The sequence below is a fragment of the Zeus faber genome (genome assembly GCF_960531495.2).
Source record: "Zeus faber genome assembly, chromosome: 21".
In the NCBI taxonomy this organism is placed as follows: domain Eukaryota; kingdom Metazoa; phylum Chordata; class Actinopteri; order Zeiformes; family Zeidae; genus Zeus; species Zeus faber.
The window spans coordinates 2,884,792-2,906,388 of record NC_137208.1 but is presented as its reverse complement, the minus strand read 5'-3'; the positions used below and the strand labels follow the sequence as shown (position 1 = coordinate 2,906,388).

The 21,597-nt window shown below is 43.2% G+C and overlaps 3 protein-coding genes across 4 annotated transcripts in view; 2 read left to right on the top strand and 1 right to left on the bottom strand.

Annotated features, from left to right (window-relative positions):
- The window catches only part of LOC307246398 (solute carrier family 22 member 13-like), a gene marked incomplete at both ends in the record, with an annotated part of 9,759 nt that extends 8,612 nt beyond the window's left edge, over positions 1–1,147 (top strand). The window contains 2 exons of the mRNA XM_080022318.1: positions 1–117; positions 1,054–1,147. The exon at positions 1–117 is cut by the window's left edge and continues 90 nt beyond it. Of these exons, the coding sequence (XP_079878444.1) occupies positions 1–117; positions 1,054–1,147 (211 nt within the window). The remainder of the gene's footprint in view (positions 118–1,053) is intronic.
- A 1,733-nt stretch (positions 1,148–2,880) lies between these two features.
- On the bottom strand, positions 2,881–6,281 carry apex1 (APEX nuclease (multifunctional DNA repair enzyme) 1). Of its 2 annotated transcripts, none has more exons than XM_080022708.1 (5): positions 6,145–6,281; positions 4,790–4,897; positions 4,131–4,294; positions 3,838–4,030; positions 2,881–3,712 (listed from the first exon to the last, which is right to left on the bottom strand). In XM_080022708.1, the coding sequence occupies exons 2-5, from the start codon at positions 4,842–4,844 to the stop codon at positions 3,198–3,200; spliced, it is 927 nt and encodes a 308-aa protein (XP_079878834.1). In that variant the 5' UTR covers positions 4,845–4,897; positions 6,145–6,281; the 3' UTR covers positions 2,881–3,197. The 2 variants fall into 2 exon arrangements, with proteins under 2 accessions (XP_079878834.1, XP_079878833.1); XM_080022707.1 differs by having other exon boundaries at positions 4,131–4,297; positions 6,145–6,279.
- Positions 6,282–7,356: 1,075 nt separating this feature from the next.
- osgep (O-sialoglycoprotein endopeptidase) lies at positions 7,357–20,998 on the top strand. Its single transcript, XM_080022034.1, has 12 exons — positions 7,357–7,453; positions 9,795–9,914; positions 10,138–10,257; positions 11,527–11,702; positions 12,214–12,309; positions 12,414–12,463; positions 13,230–13,308; positions 14,506–14,571; positions 14,826–14,916; positions 15,193–15,268; positions 19,554–19,652; positions 20,465–20,998. The coding sequence occupies exons 2-12, from the start codon at positions 9,800–9,802 to the stop codon at positions 20,502–20,504; spliced, it is 1,008 nt and encodes a 335-aa protein (XP_079878160.1). The 5' UTR covers positions 7,357–7,453; positions 9,795–9,799; the 3' UTR covers positions 20,505–20,998.
- The last annotated feature ends 599 nt before the right edge of the window (positions 20,999–21,597 follow it).

Genomic DNA, 21,597 nt, shown 5'->3' with positions numbered 1-21,597 from the left:
TGCTCCCACCATCGTGTTCAGCAGCACCACCCTGTTGAGCGGCGCTCTGGTCTTCCTGCTGCCGGAGACAAGGGGGACCGAGCTGCCCGACTCCACCCCAGAGGCCGAGGCCCGGAGGTGAGCATGGGAAAGTACAGTAAACTGATAAATATGTATGGTTGTTTCCTGCAGTGCTGCCAGCTCCTTTTCCAATGGAAGCAGCTAGCACTAGCTCCAAACGTCACTAAAAGTCTCCGTTATAAGAATTTTATATGTGTATGTTTTGATGTACTTTTTACATGAACTTCTGTACAAGGTATGTGTACTTTGCTTTTCTTATAAAGGCTAAATAAAGTTCATGTCTTAAAAAAAGACATGAACTAGTCACTTTCTGTGCCTTAATGTGAAGAGGAGAAAGGCAACATGTCTCGACCATCAGATAAGGGAACTTCAAAAGATGATCTGTCTCAACAAAATTGCCCCGTCAGCTAAACTGTCTCATCAGCAGGACCCCTGCGGAGGCGTCGCGACGTCTGCTGACCGACATCTCAATGACTTGTCAACCTCGCCGCTCCTAGAAAACTGTGTAAAAAAACTCAGATCTCCAGTGAGAATCAAGCACTTCCTCTGTGGCGTCTGTTGTGTTGTTACACTGAAACTGCTCCTCTTGTACAAGATGAAATACTTTATTAACATAAAGTATATGTCTCTGATTTCCTCTGTAACGATTAGTCCGTCCACAAACAAAGTTTATAACAATTTAACTTTTACACTCACTAGATCATCTGCTCATTCGCATATTCATGTCGTCATCACACATTCATTTGCATAAAGCTTAGGGGTTGTGTCGGTTGCAGCGAGGGAGAGGTCACCTCAGATTTTTATTACTTGTAGATATGAAATAAATTAATAAGATGACGTTCTAAATTAAGGCACAGTAGAAGTTGAAGTTTAAAACAAGGTTAGAAAGAGCAACGCAGGGCGGGAAAGAAATGGTGATCAGTGATTGGTAGTTGGGCACACTGTCTGGGAGGCATGTGCAGCTCATTTCTATATGTCTGACTCCCTGTGCAGCTCTCTGGCCACACCTTCTGACTGCCCAGACGCCGGCGCTGTTGGCAGAAGAGCCGTGGACTGCGATTGCCCTGAGCAGCATGCATGGGAATGAATTACAACCGAAGATATTTTAATATATTTCTCACCTTTTCTCTGACATTTGTTTGTGTCAACATTCATCTTAACTGTAAAAATGTTTCCTGTGGTGTCCTGCATCAGCACAATAGCCTCCCACACTGTCTGCTAAAACATTGTGCATATAATAATAATAATAATAATAATAATAATAATAATAATAATAAATATAGCATACACATTTTGCAGATTTTCCTTCCTTCTACACCCTGATTCTGACCCAAATTTGTCATATAGAACAACATTTTAATTGTCCGGCCACAATAGTCATCTTCATGCTGTGCAGTGTGACATCATCTGTGAATTCTGGGACAAAAGGTCAGTTATTTGTACATTCTAGCTGTCACAAGTTCTCGAGGTTCTGTTAAACAAATATTCTTATATTGACACTTATTACAAAATGTATAATTATTCAGTTGTAAATGTTGGACCAGAAATGTAAACCCTAACCCTAACCCTAATCCTAACCCCGCAATATAATCACTTCCTGGAACATTATCTTTATTTTAATTCTACCATTCACACAGACTTTTTTATATCCCGATAAAGATTAGCTCCTTTAATCAAAACATCATCTAGGCCATTTTGCGTCCATGTGCAAACATTCTGGATCTTGTTTTTAAGACCTGCTGTTAAACTGATAGCAGCACACTGTTTGTTCCTGGAGTCTCCAAACTGTTAATCATCCTGATGAAATGAGCCTCTCAACACCGGGAATACAGGGAATCAACAGTTATATTTAAAGGCTTCTCATCCACCTTCATTTGTTTTCATCGATGTCATTTCAATATTTCATTTTTTTATGTTTTTCTGTCTTTTTTTGATTTGTATTTCATAGTTTTTTTTCAAAGTCTTTTTCTTTAGTATTTTCCTTGAGAACAGTGTGACTGACGTCTATCAAGGCTGGATGTTTGAACAATTGTTTCTTTATTGCCTTCGATTTTCTGCTATTTTGAGGCATCTGGAACAAGAATAAACACAAACTTTGTAATTATTTTATATAACAAACACAATAAATTCATGTTATGTTATGTTTGCCTCTAAATCAAAGCCTTCTGGTTTTTATAACTCATTGTGTTCTCTGTGGAAACAGAGCTGCAGCCACAGTGACGGACAGGTGACATTTGTTGTTGCGTGGGACAATAATGACGTATTTACAGAAGTTGGACCGGTTGATGCTGTATGGGGCAATAATGACCTAGTAGTGTCATTTTAGTGGTGACGGCCTTCTGTGGTATAAATCTTCCGATTGGTTATGGTTAGGGTTAAGGTTAGGGTTTCTGTGCCCAGGCCGCTCTCTCTGTTTACCTGCAGGTAACTATCAGTTCTCAAATTGATTTTAGTTCATTAAAACAGTCACTTTGGGAACTTGTTATTTTCTCTGTCATTCTTCCATAAGTCTTATCGGTGGATTGTTGTGGAACTGATTCGTTGTGATCCTCTGAATCTAAATGGATGTCACGACACCCTCACAATTATATATTCGTCCCAATTTTGAGGAGATTTCAAGCCACAGAGAAATGTTGGAACAAAATACTAAATATAATTTGCAGTTTACATCAGATCAGTTGAAGCAGATTCAGTGTTTTCTCAGAATTAACGTTTCTTCTTGGTATTATTACACCGTTCAGGCTTCTACCACAACGTTGACGAATCGACTAAAACCTCCTGCTACTGCGTTCTGGTGGAAATAACAAATAAGAACCAACATTTCTACAAAGAGTCTTTATTCAGTAGTACAGAAGTTTAACAACAGAAAAAAAAACTGAGAGCACAACAAACCGCCGCCATATTGGAACGCCGAACACATCAGAGCACGGTGTTGACGTCGAGACACGGCGCCGTTTCAATTCTAGCAGAGCACAAAGTCAACCCTCAGGACAGAACGCTTAAACTCCACGTCACCATGGTAACCAGGTTTCCTCGCCGTGTGGCCCAGTTCTAAACCAATATGAACCAGTCTAAACCGGTATAAACCAGATCTAAAAAGTCGTAAACTAGTATGAACCGGTCCGAAGCGGTCCGGACTACACGGCCAGATGCAGGGTGATGGGGCAGTGGTCGCTGCCCAGCGCCTGGTTCCGGATCTTGCTGTCGCAGAGGCCGGGCAGCAGGGCCTCCGACATGACGAAGTAGTCCAGGCGCCAGCCCACGTTCTTGGCGCGGGAGTTCATCATGTAGGTCCAGAAGGTGTAGGCGTTGGCCTGGTCCGGGTAAAGATGGCGGAAGCTGTCGGCGAAGCCGGCCTCCATCAGCTGGGTGAAGCCCTCGCGCTCCTCGGGCGTGAAGCCGGCGTTCTTCTTGTTGCCCTTGGGGTTCTTGAGGTCCACCTCCTGGTGGGCCACATTCAGGTCCCCGCACAGCACCAGCGGCTTGCGGCGGTCCAGCTCGCTCAGGTAGGCCAGGAAGTCCGTGTCCCAGGTCTTGCGGTAGTCCAGGCGCACCAGGCCCTTCCCAGCGTTGGGGACGTAGGCCGTCACCAGGAAGAAGGACGGGAACTCGGCCGTGATGACGCGGCCCTCCTTGTCGTGCTCCTCCTTGCCTGGGGGAGGGGACCACACGGTTTAGTCGGGACCGCTTTGGTTGCCCATTACATCCACAAAACATTTTTGGTGCTGTGAAAATGTCATAAATGCCACTTTCCCCACAGTCACTTTAAGGTTTTACCGATGCCGTAGGTGACGTTGAGCGGCTGGGTCCGGCACAGCATGGCCACGCCGCTGTAGCCCTCCTTCTCCACCGACCCGGACCAGAACTTGTGGGGGAACTCGGGCATGGAGGTGATCTCGGCCGGAAGGGACTTCTCAGCGCACTTGGTCTCCTGCAGGCAGAGCACGTCCGGGGCCTCCTCACGCACCCACTGCAGGGGCCAAACAGAGCGTCCGTTTGATGGATGGACCGTTTTCCACATCCCACATCCATTTATACTCAAGTCTATCGTTCCACCCCCACCCTCTCACCTCCAGACCCTTCTTCTTCACCCAGGCCCTCAGTCCATCCACGTTCCAGGAGGTGATCTTGGTGGTGGCAGGACGGCCATCTTGGCTATAGATCTTGTCAGGGGGGTCGTCGTAGAGGATCGGGGCCTCGGGTTCCTTCGTCTTCTTCGCCTTCTTCGCTGCTGCTGCTGCCATGGCAAGACAAAAAGTACATCTCCGCTTTATTGTCAAATCTGTACGTTTTCTTTTTTTTGGGGGGGGATTAATTTTTGGGGTTTGCATTATTGGTTCTCATTAGGTTAAGTGTACTTTTGCCGAAATATTATTATTCATATATTGTTTTGTTTTTTTCTTTGACTGTTAATTGATAGGTTTCCTGTGCCCATCCTTTGTAGGTTAATTATATATTATATTCTGCCAAAAGTTTTAATTTTCTTATAATTCTTATTCTTCTATTGCCTTCGTTGAACTTAGGTTTATTGTGTACTAGACCTGTGCCCGTTGAAAACATGCCTGTTTGGAACGGGCTGCATTGTAGGGGCGGGCCAATCGACACCTAAAAAAGGGATCTGTTTCTCTCAATATATTTCAGGTTTATTACAATTCTCCCCCTCAATCCCTCCCCCAAATACTATGAAGTTTGCCAGATGTTTCCATTTCCCCGGGTGTGGAACCGGTACCGTTGTCCTGCTCTCCCTCCGCAGCGTCCACTTCACTCTTCTTCCCCCTCTTCATCCTGGAAGCTGCTCTGGATCCGAACCCTCCGAGCAGACACGCAACACGCACCGCTGGGGAGAGGGGGCATAAGGTGCATTATAAAGGGTTATTATGAGGCAAAGTCTCATTAACAACACTTCACCAAGCTCTCCGTGCTCCAGGGACCGGAAGGTAATGACACTCTTTCACTTGATGGGATGAGTATCATTGGCCCAAACAAAAACCCGCTCCCACACACACACAGCCTCACGAAGCTGAAGTTGGCCTCTGATTCAAATTTTCCAAGGGGCCTGGCTCCTTATTCAGAGCTAACCTCAGCAGCTGCTCTGTCATCTGTTCTGTGCAGAAAGTATTTTGACTGTTTTGATTGAATAATTGGTTTTCTATCAGAGCCCCATCAGGATCAACCAAGTACTTACACAGACAATATGAAAACAAATGTCATTAATTATATTGGGTGTAAGGAAATACACTGTCAGGGTTGTTTTTATTTTAACATTTTGATGTAATCGTTATTCATTTGTAATGATTCATACATACAGACCATATATATCATTTTAAATTAGGATTACTACACTTGATGTTGTTGAGGTGACAGTACAAGTGTCTATAAACATATATCAGGTGTTGTGAGTTTTGAGTGGCCCAGGTTGAATTTCAAAATGGAGAGCCAATGGTTTACCTGTGCCAATGAGCATGGTTCCCCACACACATTGGGGCAGTGGCTTCAAGGGTTAAATCAACTTGGGCCACTAAAAAAAAAAAACAAAAAAAAAAACCTGATGTGTGTTTAGAGACACTTGTACTGTCACACCAATAACATCAACAGTAGTAATCATAATTAAATATTACACTTACACACATATATTTTTTTCAGCAGTATATGTACAGAGTACTATACACACGCACGCACACACACACACACACACACACACACACACACACATACATACATACACTCTCTCTCACACACACACACACACACACACACACACACCATTACAAATGAATAACCATTATATCAGAAAGTGAAATAAAAACCTTGACATTATTGTTTTTTCACACACAACATACAGAATGAAATGTTTTCATGTTGTTTGTGTGAAGCCTCAGTTTTCACTGAACAGGAGTCTGACGCCGCACGCTGCCACCGTGAGGCTGAGCTGGAAGCCCCGGAGCCGGGCGGCCCGCTGGCCCTCACGCCGGCGCAGAGGCAACATGCTCCACCAACCCCAAGCAAGCGGCTTGGAAAGGGCCCGTTGGGCTCCACGACACGGAACGTTAGAAAACACATTTTAAACACTTTTCCTGCACTTACGCAGCAAGATGGCGCCGCAGCTTCAGTCCCACACAAAGGAAGCGGTGACGACGCGAGGCTCGCAAACGAGCCGTCTGTTTTGAACGAGTCGTGGAAGCGACGCGGAGGTCCGGAGCCCCTCGGACAAAAAGAGCGAATCTCCGCCTCCCAAAAGGAACATAAACACGGAGCCCGGGTGGATGAGTGGGGAGAGGCGCTTGGATCGGTTCGGAGTCAACGCGGCTGGTTTACTTTTTCACATTACCGCCAACATATCGAATTTTGAGGGAAGTGGATTATATTTGTGATTCGTCTTTTGCATTTCTCTGCCACAATTAATTACTTCGAGTCAGTAACCTATTCCCCGGGGCAGGGTTTGCATAATTCCACCCAAATTCCTCCCGACTCTTCCTCCCCTGGGTCACGGCTCAGGAAGTCCTCCCTCGCTCGCCGTGCGCTACACTGACCGGACCCAACGAACCCAGAGTCGGACCAACGGAACGACTCTTTTTTTTTTTACCGAGTGAGTCGTCAGGAACTGACTCTGAAAATAGAGTCGAACCTTTCACCACAACAAAGGAGCCTTCTGGACCCACGCGCTCGTCTCTCCGACTGGGCCATGAGAAATATGCCTGTTTCGTTAGCGTCTCCCGTTGTTATTCAGCATAACTTGAGTGGTTTAACGGTTGATTTGGTAATTAATCGGAACCAATGGCGGCTAAATGTGATTCGACGTTAAAAACATTATAAAAAAGACATTCTAACGCAGATACGTAAGACCGTCGTTACATTTTCCGTCAGGCGCTTCAAAGGGCTGCTATTGTTTAGGGTCCTTCTGACCGCCTACGGGCGCTCTGTGGCAGACTTCACCTTCTCCAAATGTTTTATAGTCATCACATATATTATGATTATTAACGTTGTTGTATTTATTAAAAGTATTATTTCATCTATGACATGGTTGCAGTAACTGCATGTATTACATTTATTGAGCTCTCAGGAAGGACCCATGCGCACTTCTTTCCGACTTACTCAAAATATGCCTGGTTAATTTGGTTAACCCCCACTGGTAATTAATCATTCGTCGATTAAGATATTGGTTTGCTGATTTTTTTTTTAAACTAATCTGGGTCCAAAGGCGTTTCGATGTACAAAACATTTCACAAAATATAAAAGACCAAGTAACAAGTAACACATGTAGTCAGGCGCCTCACAGGTCCGCTATTGTTTTGGGTCCTTCTGACGGCGCGGAGGGATTGAGCTCTAAACTCAGCTTCTCCACATTTATTCCGTTTAAACTTCACATTCTGGCTTCAAATCGGTGACAAACAAGGTGATTTAACTTCATGTTTAGGGTTTTTATTTTATTTTAGTGACACTTGTTGAAAAGTTAGTTTTTCCCTGTTTCTGTCTTACCACAAACTACACGATGTACGTCATATTCTACCAAGGGCCACTAGCATGATATAAGATCAGGCTAATTCCATTTTATATGTATGTATTCACAGTCCAGATGTACAATATGTACCGATTTTAATATACATATGTTTCTTGACAGTATATGAGGAGGTTTTACAATACGTTTTCACAGTATATGTACAGTTTTACAATACTTTTCACAGTATATGTACAGAGTACTATACACACACACACACACATATATATATATATATCTCAACAGGTTATGTAAGGATTTTACTGTACTTATATGTATTCCCAGTATATGTACAGGTTACTATACATATATATGTATCCACAGTATATGTAGAGATTTTACAATACATTTATGTGTTCACAGTACATATGCAGAGTTTACTATACATATGTATGTATTCACAGTATGTGTACAGAGTACTATACATATATATGTGTGTAAACGTGCACAATGTTCCATTTTCACTTCGTTGCTCTCACAGAGGTTTATTTATTGTTAGATTTATTACATAATGCCATGTCTTTTGTAAATTAGGTTCATTGTTCATTCATTTAAGTGATTTCCCCCTGGGATAATTAAAGTATTTCTGATTCTGATTCTGATTGTAAAGCCAACTGGATATGTTTAGTACATTTCTAAGTTAATTGCACATTGCTATGTTTTTGTATTTTTATTAGATTTGTTGTATTTTGATAAATGTGTTCTACTTTTTAGGTCTTTTTTGTTTTGTTGTATATTGCCAATTTTTCTGTCTTGTATATATAATATACAAGATAGAATTTTTTTTTCAAAATACTTTTTAATTCCTAAATTTATTGCCCATTGCCAATTTGTACATTTCTTTGGAATTTTCTAGGGTTATTGTGTATCGCAATTAAAAAAAAAATGTTTTAAAGTTCCAGTGTGTAGAATTTACGGAATAGACTTGATAGAAATTGAATATAATATTCACAAGTGTGACTGTGGGGGGAGCAGCTATGCCGGTCTCCACGTCAGCAGCTACGGCGGCGACATGGAGATCCGCGTCACCGGCGTGGCTACGGTGGTGACATGGAGACCGGTGTAGCTACTGACGTGGAGACCGGCGTAGACACGCCGGTGACGTGTTTAAATTAGTGTTTATTCCCATATAAATAATAATCTTTCTGTTGGCGCTACCCTCGAATGAGCCGTTTATATCTACTTAGGGAACGGGTAACCTTCCACAGAAGCCACCATGTTGCACCACCATGTTTCTACGGTAGCACAGAATGGACAAACCACACTCTGGCTCTAGAAAAGGACTTTTTGCGTGTTTCGCAGCCACCGTCTGACGGAGGCCGCCATGTTGCACCGCCGTGGGGAGGGAGGGGGTATTGAGTTGGTTGGCAACTGCAACCTCACTGCTACATGCAACTGAACTCTACGCACTGCGCCTTTAAATAATCTTTAGCTTAACCGCATGTTGCCAGTTTAATGCCTATTTATGGTTCAAACCCCAAAGGTAGAACCCTGTTGTATTTTTGCCGGGTTATTATTCTTTGTTCACTTATGCCGTGTCTCAAATACCCGTGAGCTGGGAGAGCTATTAACATAACACTTGGTGAATAACTGGAAAATATGTGCAAATGCTTCCCAAGAAACATGAGCCCAATTGGCCAGATGCTGGCACTGTAATTAAGGCCCAAAAGCAGAAATAAAGGAAAGGCCACGCCCCTCACACTGTGACTCCTATTGACTTGAAATTTGACACACAACACCTCTGGGACCATAAAAGTTTGCCATGATAGATTTGTTGCTAACTTGCATGACGTCAAAAACAGTAATGTGAATAGACTTTTCTTGAGTTTGCCTGTATGGACACCAAATTTGGTGTACAACATCACGGGACTGAGATACACATTTCTAGTATATATGAGCAAGATCGGTCGAGAAAGACGACCGCCATCGATGAAAATATCTTTGCACAGGGCGGGGCTTAGCAGGAAATAGGCCATAAAGCAGAGCTTTGAGTGCGCAGTTCTTGTCTCACTCCTTCTTAAAACAGAATTAAAGTAGCTGAAGTGACTTTGGTCAGCTTTGTGAAGCCTGAAACCCGCTCCTTGCGGCTTTCATTTTGAGCAATGGAGCTTTTTCCTTCTGTTGAGCGCAAAAAGGTTTGAACCGGGAAAATGCTGCTTGCTGTATTTCCTCCTGTTTTTGTTTTTATTCCTATCACTATGACAAACATTTTCATTATCGCCCCTTGTTTTGGTTCCAGCTGCCATGACGGTGGTGATTGGGTTCGAGGGCAGCGCCAACAAGATCGGCATCGGAATCATCCGGGATGGAGAAGTTCTATCCAACCCCAGACGGACGTACATCACCCCGCCCGGCCAAGGCACGTACAGCTTTAAAAACCTACGTAACTTTAAAACCTTTATAACCTTAAAACCTCTTCAACACTGGATGGACATACGTCACACCGCCCGGCCGGGCAAGTATGATTTTAAAACCTTTATCTATTAAAAACCTACGTAACTTTATAACATAAAACCTTAGTGTTGGTTTATACATCCAGATTTTGTGTTCCACGCCTAAACTGTATTTTCCTCTATATTCAGGCTTCTTGCCCAGCGAGACGGCGCGGCACCACCGTGCAGTGATACTAACCGTCCTGAAGGAGGCGCTAGAGCAGGCAGGGCTCACGCCCGCTGATATAGATTGTGTGGCCTACACCAAAGGTAAGAACAGAGTATTTTGTGTAGAATACTTTAGTGTGTGTGTGTGTGTGTGTGTGTGTGTGTGTGTGTGTGTGTGTGTGTGTGTGTGTGTGTGTAAATATTTCTAAATATTGTGACAGATTTTGGGTAATTATTTTGAGTAAACCACTCCTTTAGATGAGATGTATTATGATATGATGATGTCTAAATGTGAAAGTGATGAGATTTCACGGAAATAAATTAATGAACTATAATATCATATGATTGTATTGTGATTCAGCCAGAAGAATGCACCAAAAAATAAAAAGTGACAACAACCGTGGAAGGACACTGCCCCCGTTTTGCTCAACATTTTCAGACTACAATATACCACAAAATATAATAAAACGCCATTGTCTATCTTTGTGTTTTTCCAATATATTTCAAAATATGTATTTTTTTCTGAAATATGTGGTTATACAGTTTACAGTTTATAGAAATCTAAGCAAGCAAGTATTTGTAATATATTAATTATTTTAAGATTCCGCCTTGGTGGAAAAATAAACAGAAACTTGTTTTTTTTTTAACTTATCCACTGCATTCCTAAATATGCCCATTTCCTCCAAGAATATATTGCAAAATATGATAACCTGACATTATTTACATAATCTTTTTCAAATTTAAATGTGACTTTGGCAAAATATTTGTTTATACATTTTCCCCCAAAAATGAAAGGCAACAATACTTGTTGAATGATCTCAAATAGTACTTATAAACATGAAGAAGATACAACAATATTCCACTGCGGCTGCCTTGAAGCTCTTCTGGTGGTGGACCCCGCTACCAACAGGAGCAGCACGTACAGTAGAGGAGCAGCATGCAGAACACAGATGCATTACAAAAGTGCCAGTGAAAAAGTATACAATTTGAGATTCTTTTTTTTTTTTAAACAAAATAAACTGATGATGATCACTTTAATATTTTATTTATCATTTTTCAATCCACATGAGGATGATGGATAACATCACAGCAGCTCACATAAAAAAAAATAGGTAAACATAATAATGACTGATGCAGTACAAATTTGGCAATACAAAGAATAAATATAAACCAAAAAATGAGTCTAAGCAATTGACAATATATGACCCAAAAATTAACTAGAAGATGGAAAAAATGTTTCATATACAATAAAATAATAATAATTATAATAATGATGATAACAATAATAATAATGGAATAAATAATAAGATCTGTTATTATCAGTGTTGCACATGTAACGTTTTTGAATTGTCTGGGTCTTCCTGTCCCCAGGACCCGGGATGGGGGCCCCCCTGGTGGTCGTGGCACTGGTGGCCCGCACCGTGGCCCAGCTTTGGGGGAAGCCGCTGGTGGGCGTCAACCACTGCATCGGACACATCGAGATGGGACGCCTGGTCACGCAGGCCGACAACCCCACCGTGCTGTACGTCAGCGGGGGCAACACGCAGGCAGGTGGCGCTAGCGAGCAGCTCGTGGAGGGAGACGTGTGTAAAAACGTGTTAAAGGGGCGATATTGACAAATTAAAAGCTGCTCAACGTGTATAAAATACCTCAACAATGAAGAGTTTTTAAAAGTTTATGTTTTTTGTCAAACGGCGTATTTCCACGTTTCTTTCACTACAAAACAGGAAGTGGTTTGTAACTCAGCTGTACATGGACAACAATCTGCCCCAAACTTCACATGTTTTGGCAGTAGATTGTTTTGTATGTTTCATACTTTAAGGTACTCCTCTAAATAACATCCTGCTCCTTCGTGCAGTGTCACAGCTGTGTCAACCGGTATCCCGGCAGTACCCCCGTTCATCGCTGCTTTCATTTTCGTTCATTTAGTTTTATTGACGCAGCGCTTTTCGATACAAAGGTCTTTGCGAGTAATTAAAAATATATAAATACCAAATAATAAAATACAATGTCACGTATTGTATTGGAGAATATTCTGTTTGTTGTTTCCCTGTGCAGGTGATCGCGTACTCTGAGCGGCGCTACAGGATTTTTGGCGAGACCATCGACATCGCCGTGGGCAACTGCCTGGACAGATTTGCTAGAGTCCTTAAGGTTCTCACTTGGATTTGATCTGTTTTTTTTGTTGTTTTTTTTTTGTTTTTATCTAGAGCTTAGGAACCCGTCTGGAAGTGTCACGTCCTTTTGTTTTTCTACAGATTTCCAACGAGCCCAGCCCCGGCTACAACATCGAGCAGATGGCCAAGAAGTGAGTCAGTACTTTGATACTGTGCTCAAGTACGTCTCTCTAGTATATGTACTTATATGTACTTAAGTATATTCAGTTTCCACTGCATCTCAATTTAAAGCTAATGCTCATATTGGGCTCTCTAGTAAGAATAGTGCTACTTCCTGTTAACTTCTGTTTAAATGTGTACATATATTTTATTACATTTAAAAAAGTGCATTTAGGAGCAAGCACTCAAACATTTAAGTCGCCTTTACACTGAATCCGACGAAAGATGACACGCCATAAGTCTCATTCATTTCTCTGTATCGGAAACCGTGTGATAAGCCCCCGCCCCTCTGCTACAAGCCACACCCCCTCCACGGTGCATGCATTCCTCTATCGGATCGAGGCTCGGGATGCGTCGAAATCCACAAATGTCATATCCAACCGACCAGAGAAATTGGAACTGGTTTCAAACCAAATAAATTAGTTGCGCATATAAAATAAGGTTATTAACATTCATTTTGTGTGTCACCATAATCGCTATCAATAAATATGTTTTTATATTAATTCATTGTTTATTTAAAATAAATAACAAATCAAGAAGACCAAGCTCTCAGAGTTGTCCCCTAACAAATTTTGTGATTTGAAATCCAGTCGTCCACTGGTGGGCGTGGCGTTCCAACAGTCGGATCGGGCTTTGGATTCAGTGTAAAGCTCAAAGAAATGTCACTGTTGCTACTTGTCTTTTTTACCTGAGTAGTTTAGTGTGAGGGCATTTATTGGGAGTACTTCCTGCCTACAGGGGGCAGCAGTACGTGGAGCTGCCGTACACGGTCAAGGGCATGGACGTCTCCTTCTCTGGGATCCTGTCCTACATCGAGGTGAGAGGCAATTCCATCCATTTCAAAGGTCTAATATCAATACTTTGTTGGGATGTTCAAACAGTGCCATTAGGGGCGGGCCGACTGATTGGATGAAACAACTATCGTCCCGTTTTGCCCGGTTAGATTGTCGTCCGATCATTTTGAGTTTATATCCTTGATCGGAAAAATCGTGCTCTCATTGGGTATTTCTGCCGTCCGTCAATGAAAAATACATTGCGTTATCTGATCACGCCCACGTGATAGGTCAGCTGCACTGTCCCTGGTCCCTCCCCCCAGCTATGTTGCAAATCCGCGGCAGAACTGCTTTACGGCAATATTTTACGTCACGGTGCTTTATGGTATCTGCACATGGCAGCAAGTGAAAACAAACATGGATGCAGTAACGTGTTGCTTCCGGCAACTACTCATTGCGTGGATCATGGATTATAACAATATTTGCCCATCTGCTACCGCACAGCAACAACATAATGTGAGATTTGACGACCACGCCAATCGTATTTTAGTACATGTAGAAGACATTGGTAGCGTCAGTACACTTTTACTTTACACTTTTACTTTTACAGTACACGTCAATTCTTAATTTGCCTTTTTCCCTCGCGTTCGCCTCTGGCAAAAATAACATGTTTTTTTTCACAATAAAAGTTGCCTTTTTTAGGCAACTTACGTTTTTTCAGATTCGGACCATCCGATCACCGATCCAACTATTTGGGGTACATTTGACGGTTACGTATCAGATTGCAAAATGTGATCAGCCCACCCCTCATATAAAAGTGTACACTTTATTAGGTATACCTGCACAGTCCAATATAATCCAGTACACCAGCTCAGCCATAAATGTTGCCTATAATGTTCAGGTTTTTGTTTTTTTTACACTGTCATAGAAGAGGGATTCAATGATCTGTTTTAGCATCAAGGTCATAGTTGGTGCTGGTGTTGTACTGAGCTGCGTTTTATTCAGATGTGTGTCTAAGATTCTGTCCCCCTCATGTATGTCAATACCTGTCAATATAATATAGTACATTACAACACCACATTTATCTATGACCTCAGTCATAAACATACTTGGACTTGAAAGTCCTTGAATTAAATTTTGTGATGCCATAATGAACCCTGTTACTAATTCTATTGTGTTTTTAACAGTTTTCTGCCTTTTCACTTCAACAAATTCACTTTTTCTCAAACCTGTCTCCACAGGAAGCTGCGGAGAAGAATCTGAGCTCTGGTCAGTGCTCCGCCGAGGACCTCTGCTTCTCCTTGCAGGTGACAAACTAGGAGACAGAGTAGGATCTAGGAGACATTCCAGAAGTCTGGAGTCTCTCCTCTTTTTGGGAGAAACTTTTCCTCTCTGCCGAATAAAATGAGCAAACTACAGATGCAGAGCTGCGGCGGTGTAGTTCCTTCTATCTCCAGCAGGAGTCCAGGTCGTTAGGGAGTTTTTGTTGCTCGGCCACAAGGGAAGTCACGACTCTGTCGGTTTTTAATGTTTATTTTCAAAGCGGTTTTCTGTCCTACAGGAGACGCTTTTCTCCATGCTGGTGGAGATCACGGAGAGGGCCATGGCTCACTGTGGTTCCCAGGAAGTGCTCATTGTAGGGGGCGTCGGCTGTGAGTAGCTCTGCATCTGCAGTTATTATGGTTATGCTGTCATCTCATCAAACTAGGAGCTAGGGGGGCGGTCTAGGAGCTAGGGGGGCGGTCTAGGAGCTAGGGGGCGGCCTAGGAGCTAGGGGGCGGTCTAGGAGCTAGGGGGCGGCCTAGGAGCTAGGGGGCGGTCTAGGAGAGGGTCTAGGACCTAGGGGGTGGTCTAGGAGAGGGTCTAGGAGCTAGTGGTCTAGGATGTAGAAGGATCCAATAGAAGGAGCTGTGCTGCTTCCTGTCCAGGTAACCTGCGGCTGCAGCAGATGATGGAGGTGATGTGCAGAGAGAGAGGAGCCAAACTGTTTGCTACGGACGAGAGGTAAACAACTTACAATGTGCCAAGTTAAATGAAGGAAAGATGTTTACAGTATTAAGTTTTTACAGTGTTTAGTGTTCACCGCAGCGGTTCCCAACCTTTTCGGACAGGAGCCAAACAGTGCGTTCTCAGAAGACGTCTATTTTAACAATCAAATGCATTCTCATAAAGTGGGGCAAAAAAGTATTTAGTCAGCCACCAATTGTGCACGTTCTCCCACTTAAAAGGATGAGAGAGGCCTGTCATTTTCATCATAGGTTCACTTCGACTATGAGAGACAGAATGGGGGGAAAGAATCCAGGAAATCACATTGTAGGATTTTTAATGAATTAATTGGTAAATTCCTCTGTAAAATAAGTATTTGGTCACCTACAAACAACAAGATTTCTGGCTTTCACAGACCTGTAACTTTTTTTTTAAGAGGCTCCTCTGTCCTCCACTCGTTACCTGTATTAATGGCACCTGTTTGAACTGGTTATCAGTATAAAAGACACCTGTCCACAACCTCAAACAGTCACACTCCAAACTCCACTATGGCCAAGACCAAAGAGCTGTCAAAGGACACCAGAAACAAAACTGTAGACCTGCACCAGGCTGGGAAGACTGAATCTGCAATAGGTAAGCAGCTTGTTGTGAAGAAATCAACTGTGGGAGCAATTATTAGAAAATGGAAGACATACAAGACCACTGATAATCTCCCTCGATCTGGGGCTCCACGCAAGATCTCACCCGTGGGGTCAAAATGTTCACAAGAGCGGTGAACAAACATCCCAGAACCACACGGGGGGACCTAGTGAATGACCTGCAGGGACCAAAGTAACAAAGGCTACCATCAGTAACACACTACGCCGCCAGGGACTCAAATCCTGCAGTGCCAGACGTGTCCCCCTGCTTAAGCCACTACATGTCCAGCCCCGTCTGAAGTTTGCTAGAGAGCATTTGGATGATCCAGAAGAGGATTGGGAGAATGTCATATGGTCAGATGAAACCAAAATAGAACTTTTTGGTAAAAACTCAACTTGTCGTGTTTGGAGGAGAAAGAAAGCTGAGTTGCATCCAAAGAACACCATACCTACTGTGAAGCATGGGGGTGGAAACATCATGCTTTGGGGCTGTTTTTCTGCAAAGGGACCAGAACGACTGATCCGTGTAAAGGAAAGAATGAATGGGGCCATGTATTGTGAGATTTTGAGTGAAAACCTCCTTCCATCAGCAAGGGCATTGAAGATGAAACGTGGCTGGGTCTTTCAGCATGACAATGATCCCAAACACACCGCCCGGGCAACGAAGGAGTGGCTTCGTAAGAAGCATTTCAAGGTCCTGGAGTGGCCTAGCCTGTCTCCAGATCTCAACCCCATAGAAAATCTTTGGAGGGAGTTGAAAGTCCGTGTTGCCCAGCGACAGCCCCAAAACATCACTGCTCTAGAGGAGATCTGCATGGAGGAATGGGCCCAAATACCAGCAACAGTGTGTGAAAACCTTGTGAAGACTTACAGAAAACGTTTGACCTCCGTCATTGCAAACAAAGGGTATATAACAAAGTATTGAGATGAACTTTTGTTATTGACCAAATACTTATTTTCCACCATAATTTGCAAATAAATTCTTTAAAAATCAGACAATGTGATTTCCTGGATTCTTTCCCCCCATTCTGTCTCTCATAGTCGAAGTGAACCTATGATGAAAATGACAGGCCTCTCTCATCTTTTTAAGTGGGAGAACTTGCACAATTGGTGGCTGACTAAATACTTTTTTGCCCCACTGTACATACAGTGCAGTAGTGGTAAAACAAAAAAAGAGGTGGGGTAAAAATAACTTTTTATCTATGGAACTTTTGCGTAACGTTAGTAACAGTATCTAGTAAGCGCTGTCTGAAGGGAGAAGTGTTTTGAATGTAGCCTAACTACTAACGCCAGCGCTGATGAAACCAATACCAGGAGCACATTAATATTGACTCACCTCATGGCTGATGTCGCATGGCAGAGACCAAATGCTTGATGTCTGGCTTAGGGGACGACAGTCTGAAGAGAAGATCTGGATCAACATTCACTTTATTCCTGTACTTCGTCGGGAAAGGCATCAAAAATCGCACAGCTCTGTTGGACAGATCGGGATACTCAGAAGCAACATGAAGCCAAAAGTTTGTCAGGTACTTCTGAGAGAAAGCCAGTTTCAATGCGTTGTCGCAGGAGAGATCCACAGGATTGTCCTTCTCTTTTTTTTTTTTTGCGCCCAGGCCTTCAAGGGTCTCGTCACTGGCTGGCGAAAGGAGTTTTCCATCCAGCTGCACTGCACATCTGGGATGGGGAGGTATTTGCGCAGCTTGGTCCTCAAACCGCGCAGGTGGTCTTTGACATGATTGATCACTGTAAGGGGGAAGCCGCATTTCTTCCTCTGTCAAAAAATCGGACAGATTCTCAGACGAGTCAAAGTTTGACCGCTCAACTCGCCTGGCCCACATCTCCATTTTTATTATGGTCGCTTCTATTTTATACTGGACATTGAACACGGTCACTGCTTTTCCTTGGAGACAGAGGTTGAGTCCATTTAAGTAGCTGAAAATGTCGGTCAGGTATCCCGATTTAGCCAGCCACTCAAAACCACTGAAGCCATGTGCAAGTTCAAACTTCGTGCCCAAGAATAAACACCCTCATCTCATCACTCGGTTCAAAAAGTCGCATCCTCCTTGGGAGCCGCCCGGTGTGTAACAGAAGCTGATTATGGTCACTGCCCATCTCGTCGCATAAAACGGGAAATAAAGGTGATTGCAGTGGGCGGCTGTTGATGATGTTGACTCTGACCGCCTCATCTAGAACAGTCTTTAGATCTGCAGCATTTTCTTTATGGCCAGTGCTGCTCTGTGTATACTGCAGTGGACAGATGCTACGAGTGGAGCCACACCTTTCACCCGGGTGATGACTCCACTGTGCTGGCCCAGCATCGCACGGGCCCCCGTCAGCGCTCACTCCCACACATTTGAACCGATCAATCCCGTTTGAAACTAAAAACGCATTCAGAATGTCAAATAATGGCCTCAGTGGTTGAATGCCTCGGTAAAGATTTGCGAAACAGGAACTCTTCTTTGATCTCTCCATTGTTTTCATACCTTACATCGGAAAGCAGCTTTGACAGATTTGTGATGTCTGTCCATTCATCCAGTCGGAGGGCATTTTAATCGACTCGTACGCGCGTTGTCAGCTGTTCTGACACATTCTTTCTTACAATCTTTCAAGATTCAAGAGGTTTATTCGTCACATACATATACATACTTTCATACATATATGCAGTGAAATGTCAAATGTCTCAAACGCCATCTCATCAATCCTGTGCCTGACTGAGTTATCACACGATGAGATGAGGTGGATTGGCTCGCACGCCTTCACATCCAACATCACCCCCACCATCTCTTTTGTGGCAGGAAGAATTAAATTCTCCCCGAATGTATGCGGCCCACCAGGCTTGGCTATGAGTCGGGCGACCCGATAGGACGCTTCTGCTGCCGCTGCGTTCTCGGTGCCCGTACATGACGTTTCCATGACTTTCTTCTCGCCCTGACGCTCCCTGAGTTTACTATCGAAATATTCAAGCGGCTTGGACGTGTCCCGTTGGTGTTTTGTCTGGAGGTGACGGCGCAGTTCACGCGGCTTCAGATCTTGGTTTGATAAAATTTCGGAACACACCACGCACAGCGGCGACGGTTCGTCTTCTGTGCCTGTCCAAAAAAATCCCAGTGATAAATATTCAATGGTATGAACCTTTCTTTTTTGTTTGACAGGCGGGACTGTCTCGCTGGGACATGGCTTGTGGATGATGCACCAATGGCTTCTTTCCTTTTCAGTTTGCCTGATGCTGCCAACTGTTCATCTTGATTATCACTGCAAGTTGAAAAATGTACAGGTGCACGTCAATCGTGGTCCGGCTTGGTCGTTGAACAACGAGCACAGTTCACCCGGCCATGAGTTCCTATCTATCAGTGATGATGCATTTTTAATGGTTTCAAAGAAAAAAATAACATGAAATGATTTTATTTTTTTTTTTACATTTAAAAACGTTTTTGGAATTAATTAAAAAATATCTATTTTTTTAAATAAAATCAATGTGTTTTGCCCACGATTTGGCGGCCCACTGGCCCACAGGTTGGGAATCGCCGGTTCAGTGTTTGGTGTTTACAGTGTTTGGTGTTTCAAATGTGTAGTGTTTACAGTATCGGCTGTGGACGTTGTTTCTTATGAAAAAGCTATAAATGTGAATTTTCTGTTGAACTTGTATTAACAACGTCATGCGGCAGGTTCTGCATCGATAACGGGGCCATGATCGCGCAGGCGGGATGGGAGATGTTCCGGTCTGGTCAGGTGACCCAGCTGGACGACTCCTGGATCACTCAGAGGTAAGCTCTGCGCAGGCTCTACAGCAACGCTGTTGGATGCTCGTCCACCAGCTCCCCATGCGGCCGTCGTCACGGTTACGTACGATTCGGCGGCCTGATTGATGCGGCCTGTTTTTTTTTGTCCCCCCGCCTGGTACGACTCGGCGCAGCGACGCGTTGTGGGGCGGGTGGTGTAACGAGGCTCCGTTGCAGTGGTGTCAGGGAAGCAGTGAGCGGGCGCGTGTCTGCAGATGTGATGGAGTATTGACGGAGTTATTTTGGTTTGCGTGGCGTGTGAACCTGAGCCACTGGTTTCAGAAGGGTCTGTGTTCTTTACCTGACGGCTCCTTATTATCCACACGCACAACGTTGCACTGGAACCACTTCATTAGAGGATCCGTCCCCGGCGGCCGCCCAGCTCTTCACCCACGTCCGTCTCTCTCCTCCGTCCGTGCAGAATTTGGAAAGGTCCTACTCCGCCCCCTCAACCTGCATGATTCTCCTCAGGAGTTTTAAACTACTTTGAAGAAATCATAGTATTTAAAATTGGATCACCATTTTTTCACTCATCACTTTTATGATTTGTGTTGCGTTGCTGCTGTTGTCTCGACCAAGTCTCTCTTGGGAATGAGACCCTGTGTCTAAATAACAAAAGCATTTAGAAAATGTGATTTTTAAATATATATATCGTGTTGATTTGTCGTTATGAAAAATGTCGTGGCGATCGCCAGCGCTGCATGGAGACAACATTTTAAGACCCCGGTTGAAAAAAACAAAACATCCAATGTTCTTCCCCAAAACGACACTAGAATATGAATTTGCTTCCTCCTCAGGTTCAGGACGGACGAGGTGGAGGTGACGTGGAGAGACTGAGGAGGAACGGGAACAATTTGTCAACCAAACAGCTTGTGCGTGTTTTTTCAGTTGGTGTAACTGACTGTTGTGGAATTTGAAAATCCATTAAAAAAAAAAGTATATTTATAATGTAAACGTGATCCTGTCACTGAAGATTCTTCCATTCACTACTTTAGGTTGATCTGCAACTTGTTTGATAACTGTCACAAAATGTCTTGTGTACAAACAACACATTTCAAGTTTCATACTATGTCAAAAAACCTCATACTATACAGTGTCAAACTACACTTTGTGGAGATGCCAGCTTGACATGTACTGTGTCAGTACGTCACAACAGAATCATTTTAATTAAGCAATACTGCGTCACGTACATCCCTCCAGTGTAAATGTAATTTTCATGGTTTGATTTCCAAAGAAAAAAAACTCCAAAATAAACAGTCGAACATATAAACAATCATCTCGAGATTATAGATGTCCTACTACAGTATATCGAAAAAAACATACCTATGCCAAAAAACGTCATACTGTACTACACCACATCCAAAAATGTCATTCTGTCAAAAGACGACATACTACACCGTCGTAAAACATCACACTACACTATGTCGAAAGACGACATACTACATACACTGTGCCGTAAAACGTCATACGACTGTGATGAAAAACGACATACTACACTGTGCCGACCTACGCCACACCACAGTGTGTTGAAAGAATTATATACTAAACCGTCAAAAAAGGCCAAACCATACTACTGATCAGATGATACAGCGGGGTTGTATATCAGTCAAAATCCTTTATATGACAAAAGTTGTGATTTATACAAATGTGGCTTTTTCTGCCTGAGGTGGGTAAACATGTTTGACCTGGAAAGTTTAATATGTATTTTAAATGACAGAACAAAAGAAAATAAAAATCTGAAAATAGGGTTGATGGAATGAAAATCAATCCTCTGTCACTGTAGTCAGCATTTAGCAATAATATAAGTAACTAATAATAACTACACGGCAGATCAAATACAGAAGTCAGTACTGCACGACTCCTTGGTGTTTTCCCGAGCTGAAAGTATCTGGCGCACGGCAACCGCTGAACAGGCGGACATGAATGAGGC

Coding starts and splice junctions, on each gene's coding strand:
- osgep (XM_080022034.1), top strand. CDS start 9,800: ATGACGGTGGTGATTGGGTTCGAGGGCAGCGCCAACAAGATCGGCATC. Junction 9,915..10,137: donor CATCACCCCGCCCGGCCAAG/GCACGTACAGCT, acceptor CTCTATATTCAG/GCTTCTTGCCCAGCGAGACG. Junction 13,309..14,505: donor GGATCCTGTCCTACATCGAG/GTGAGAGGCAAT, acceptor CTGTCTCCACAG/GAAGCTGCGGAGAAGAATCT.
- apex1 (XM_080022707.1), bottom strand. CDS start 4,844: ATGAAGAGGGGGAAGAAGAGTGAAGTGGACGCTGCGGAGGGAGAGCAG. Junction 4,298..4,789: donor GGAGGGAGAGCAGGACAACG/GTACCGGTTCCA, acceptor TTGCCATGGCAG/CAGCAGCAGCGAAGAAGGCG. Junction 4,031..4,130: donor TGAAGAAGAAGGGTCTGGAG/GTGAGAGGGTGG, acceptor TGGCCCCTGCAG/TGGGTGCGTGAGGAGGCCCC.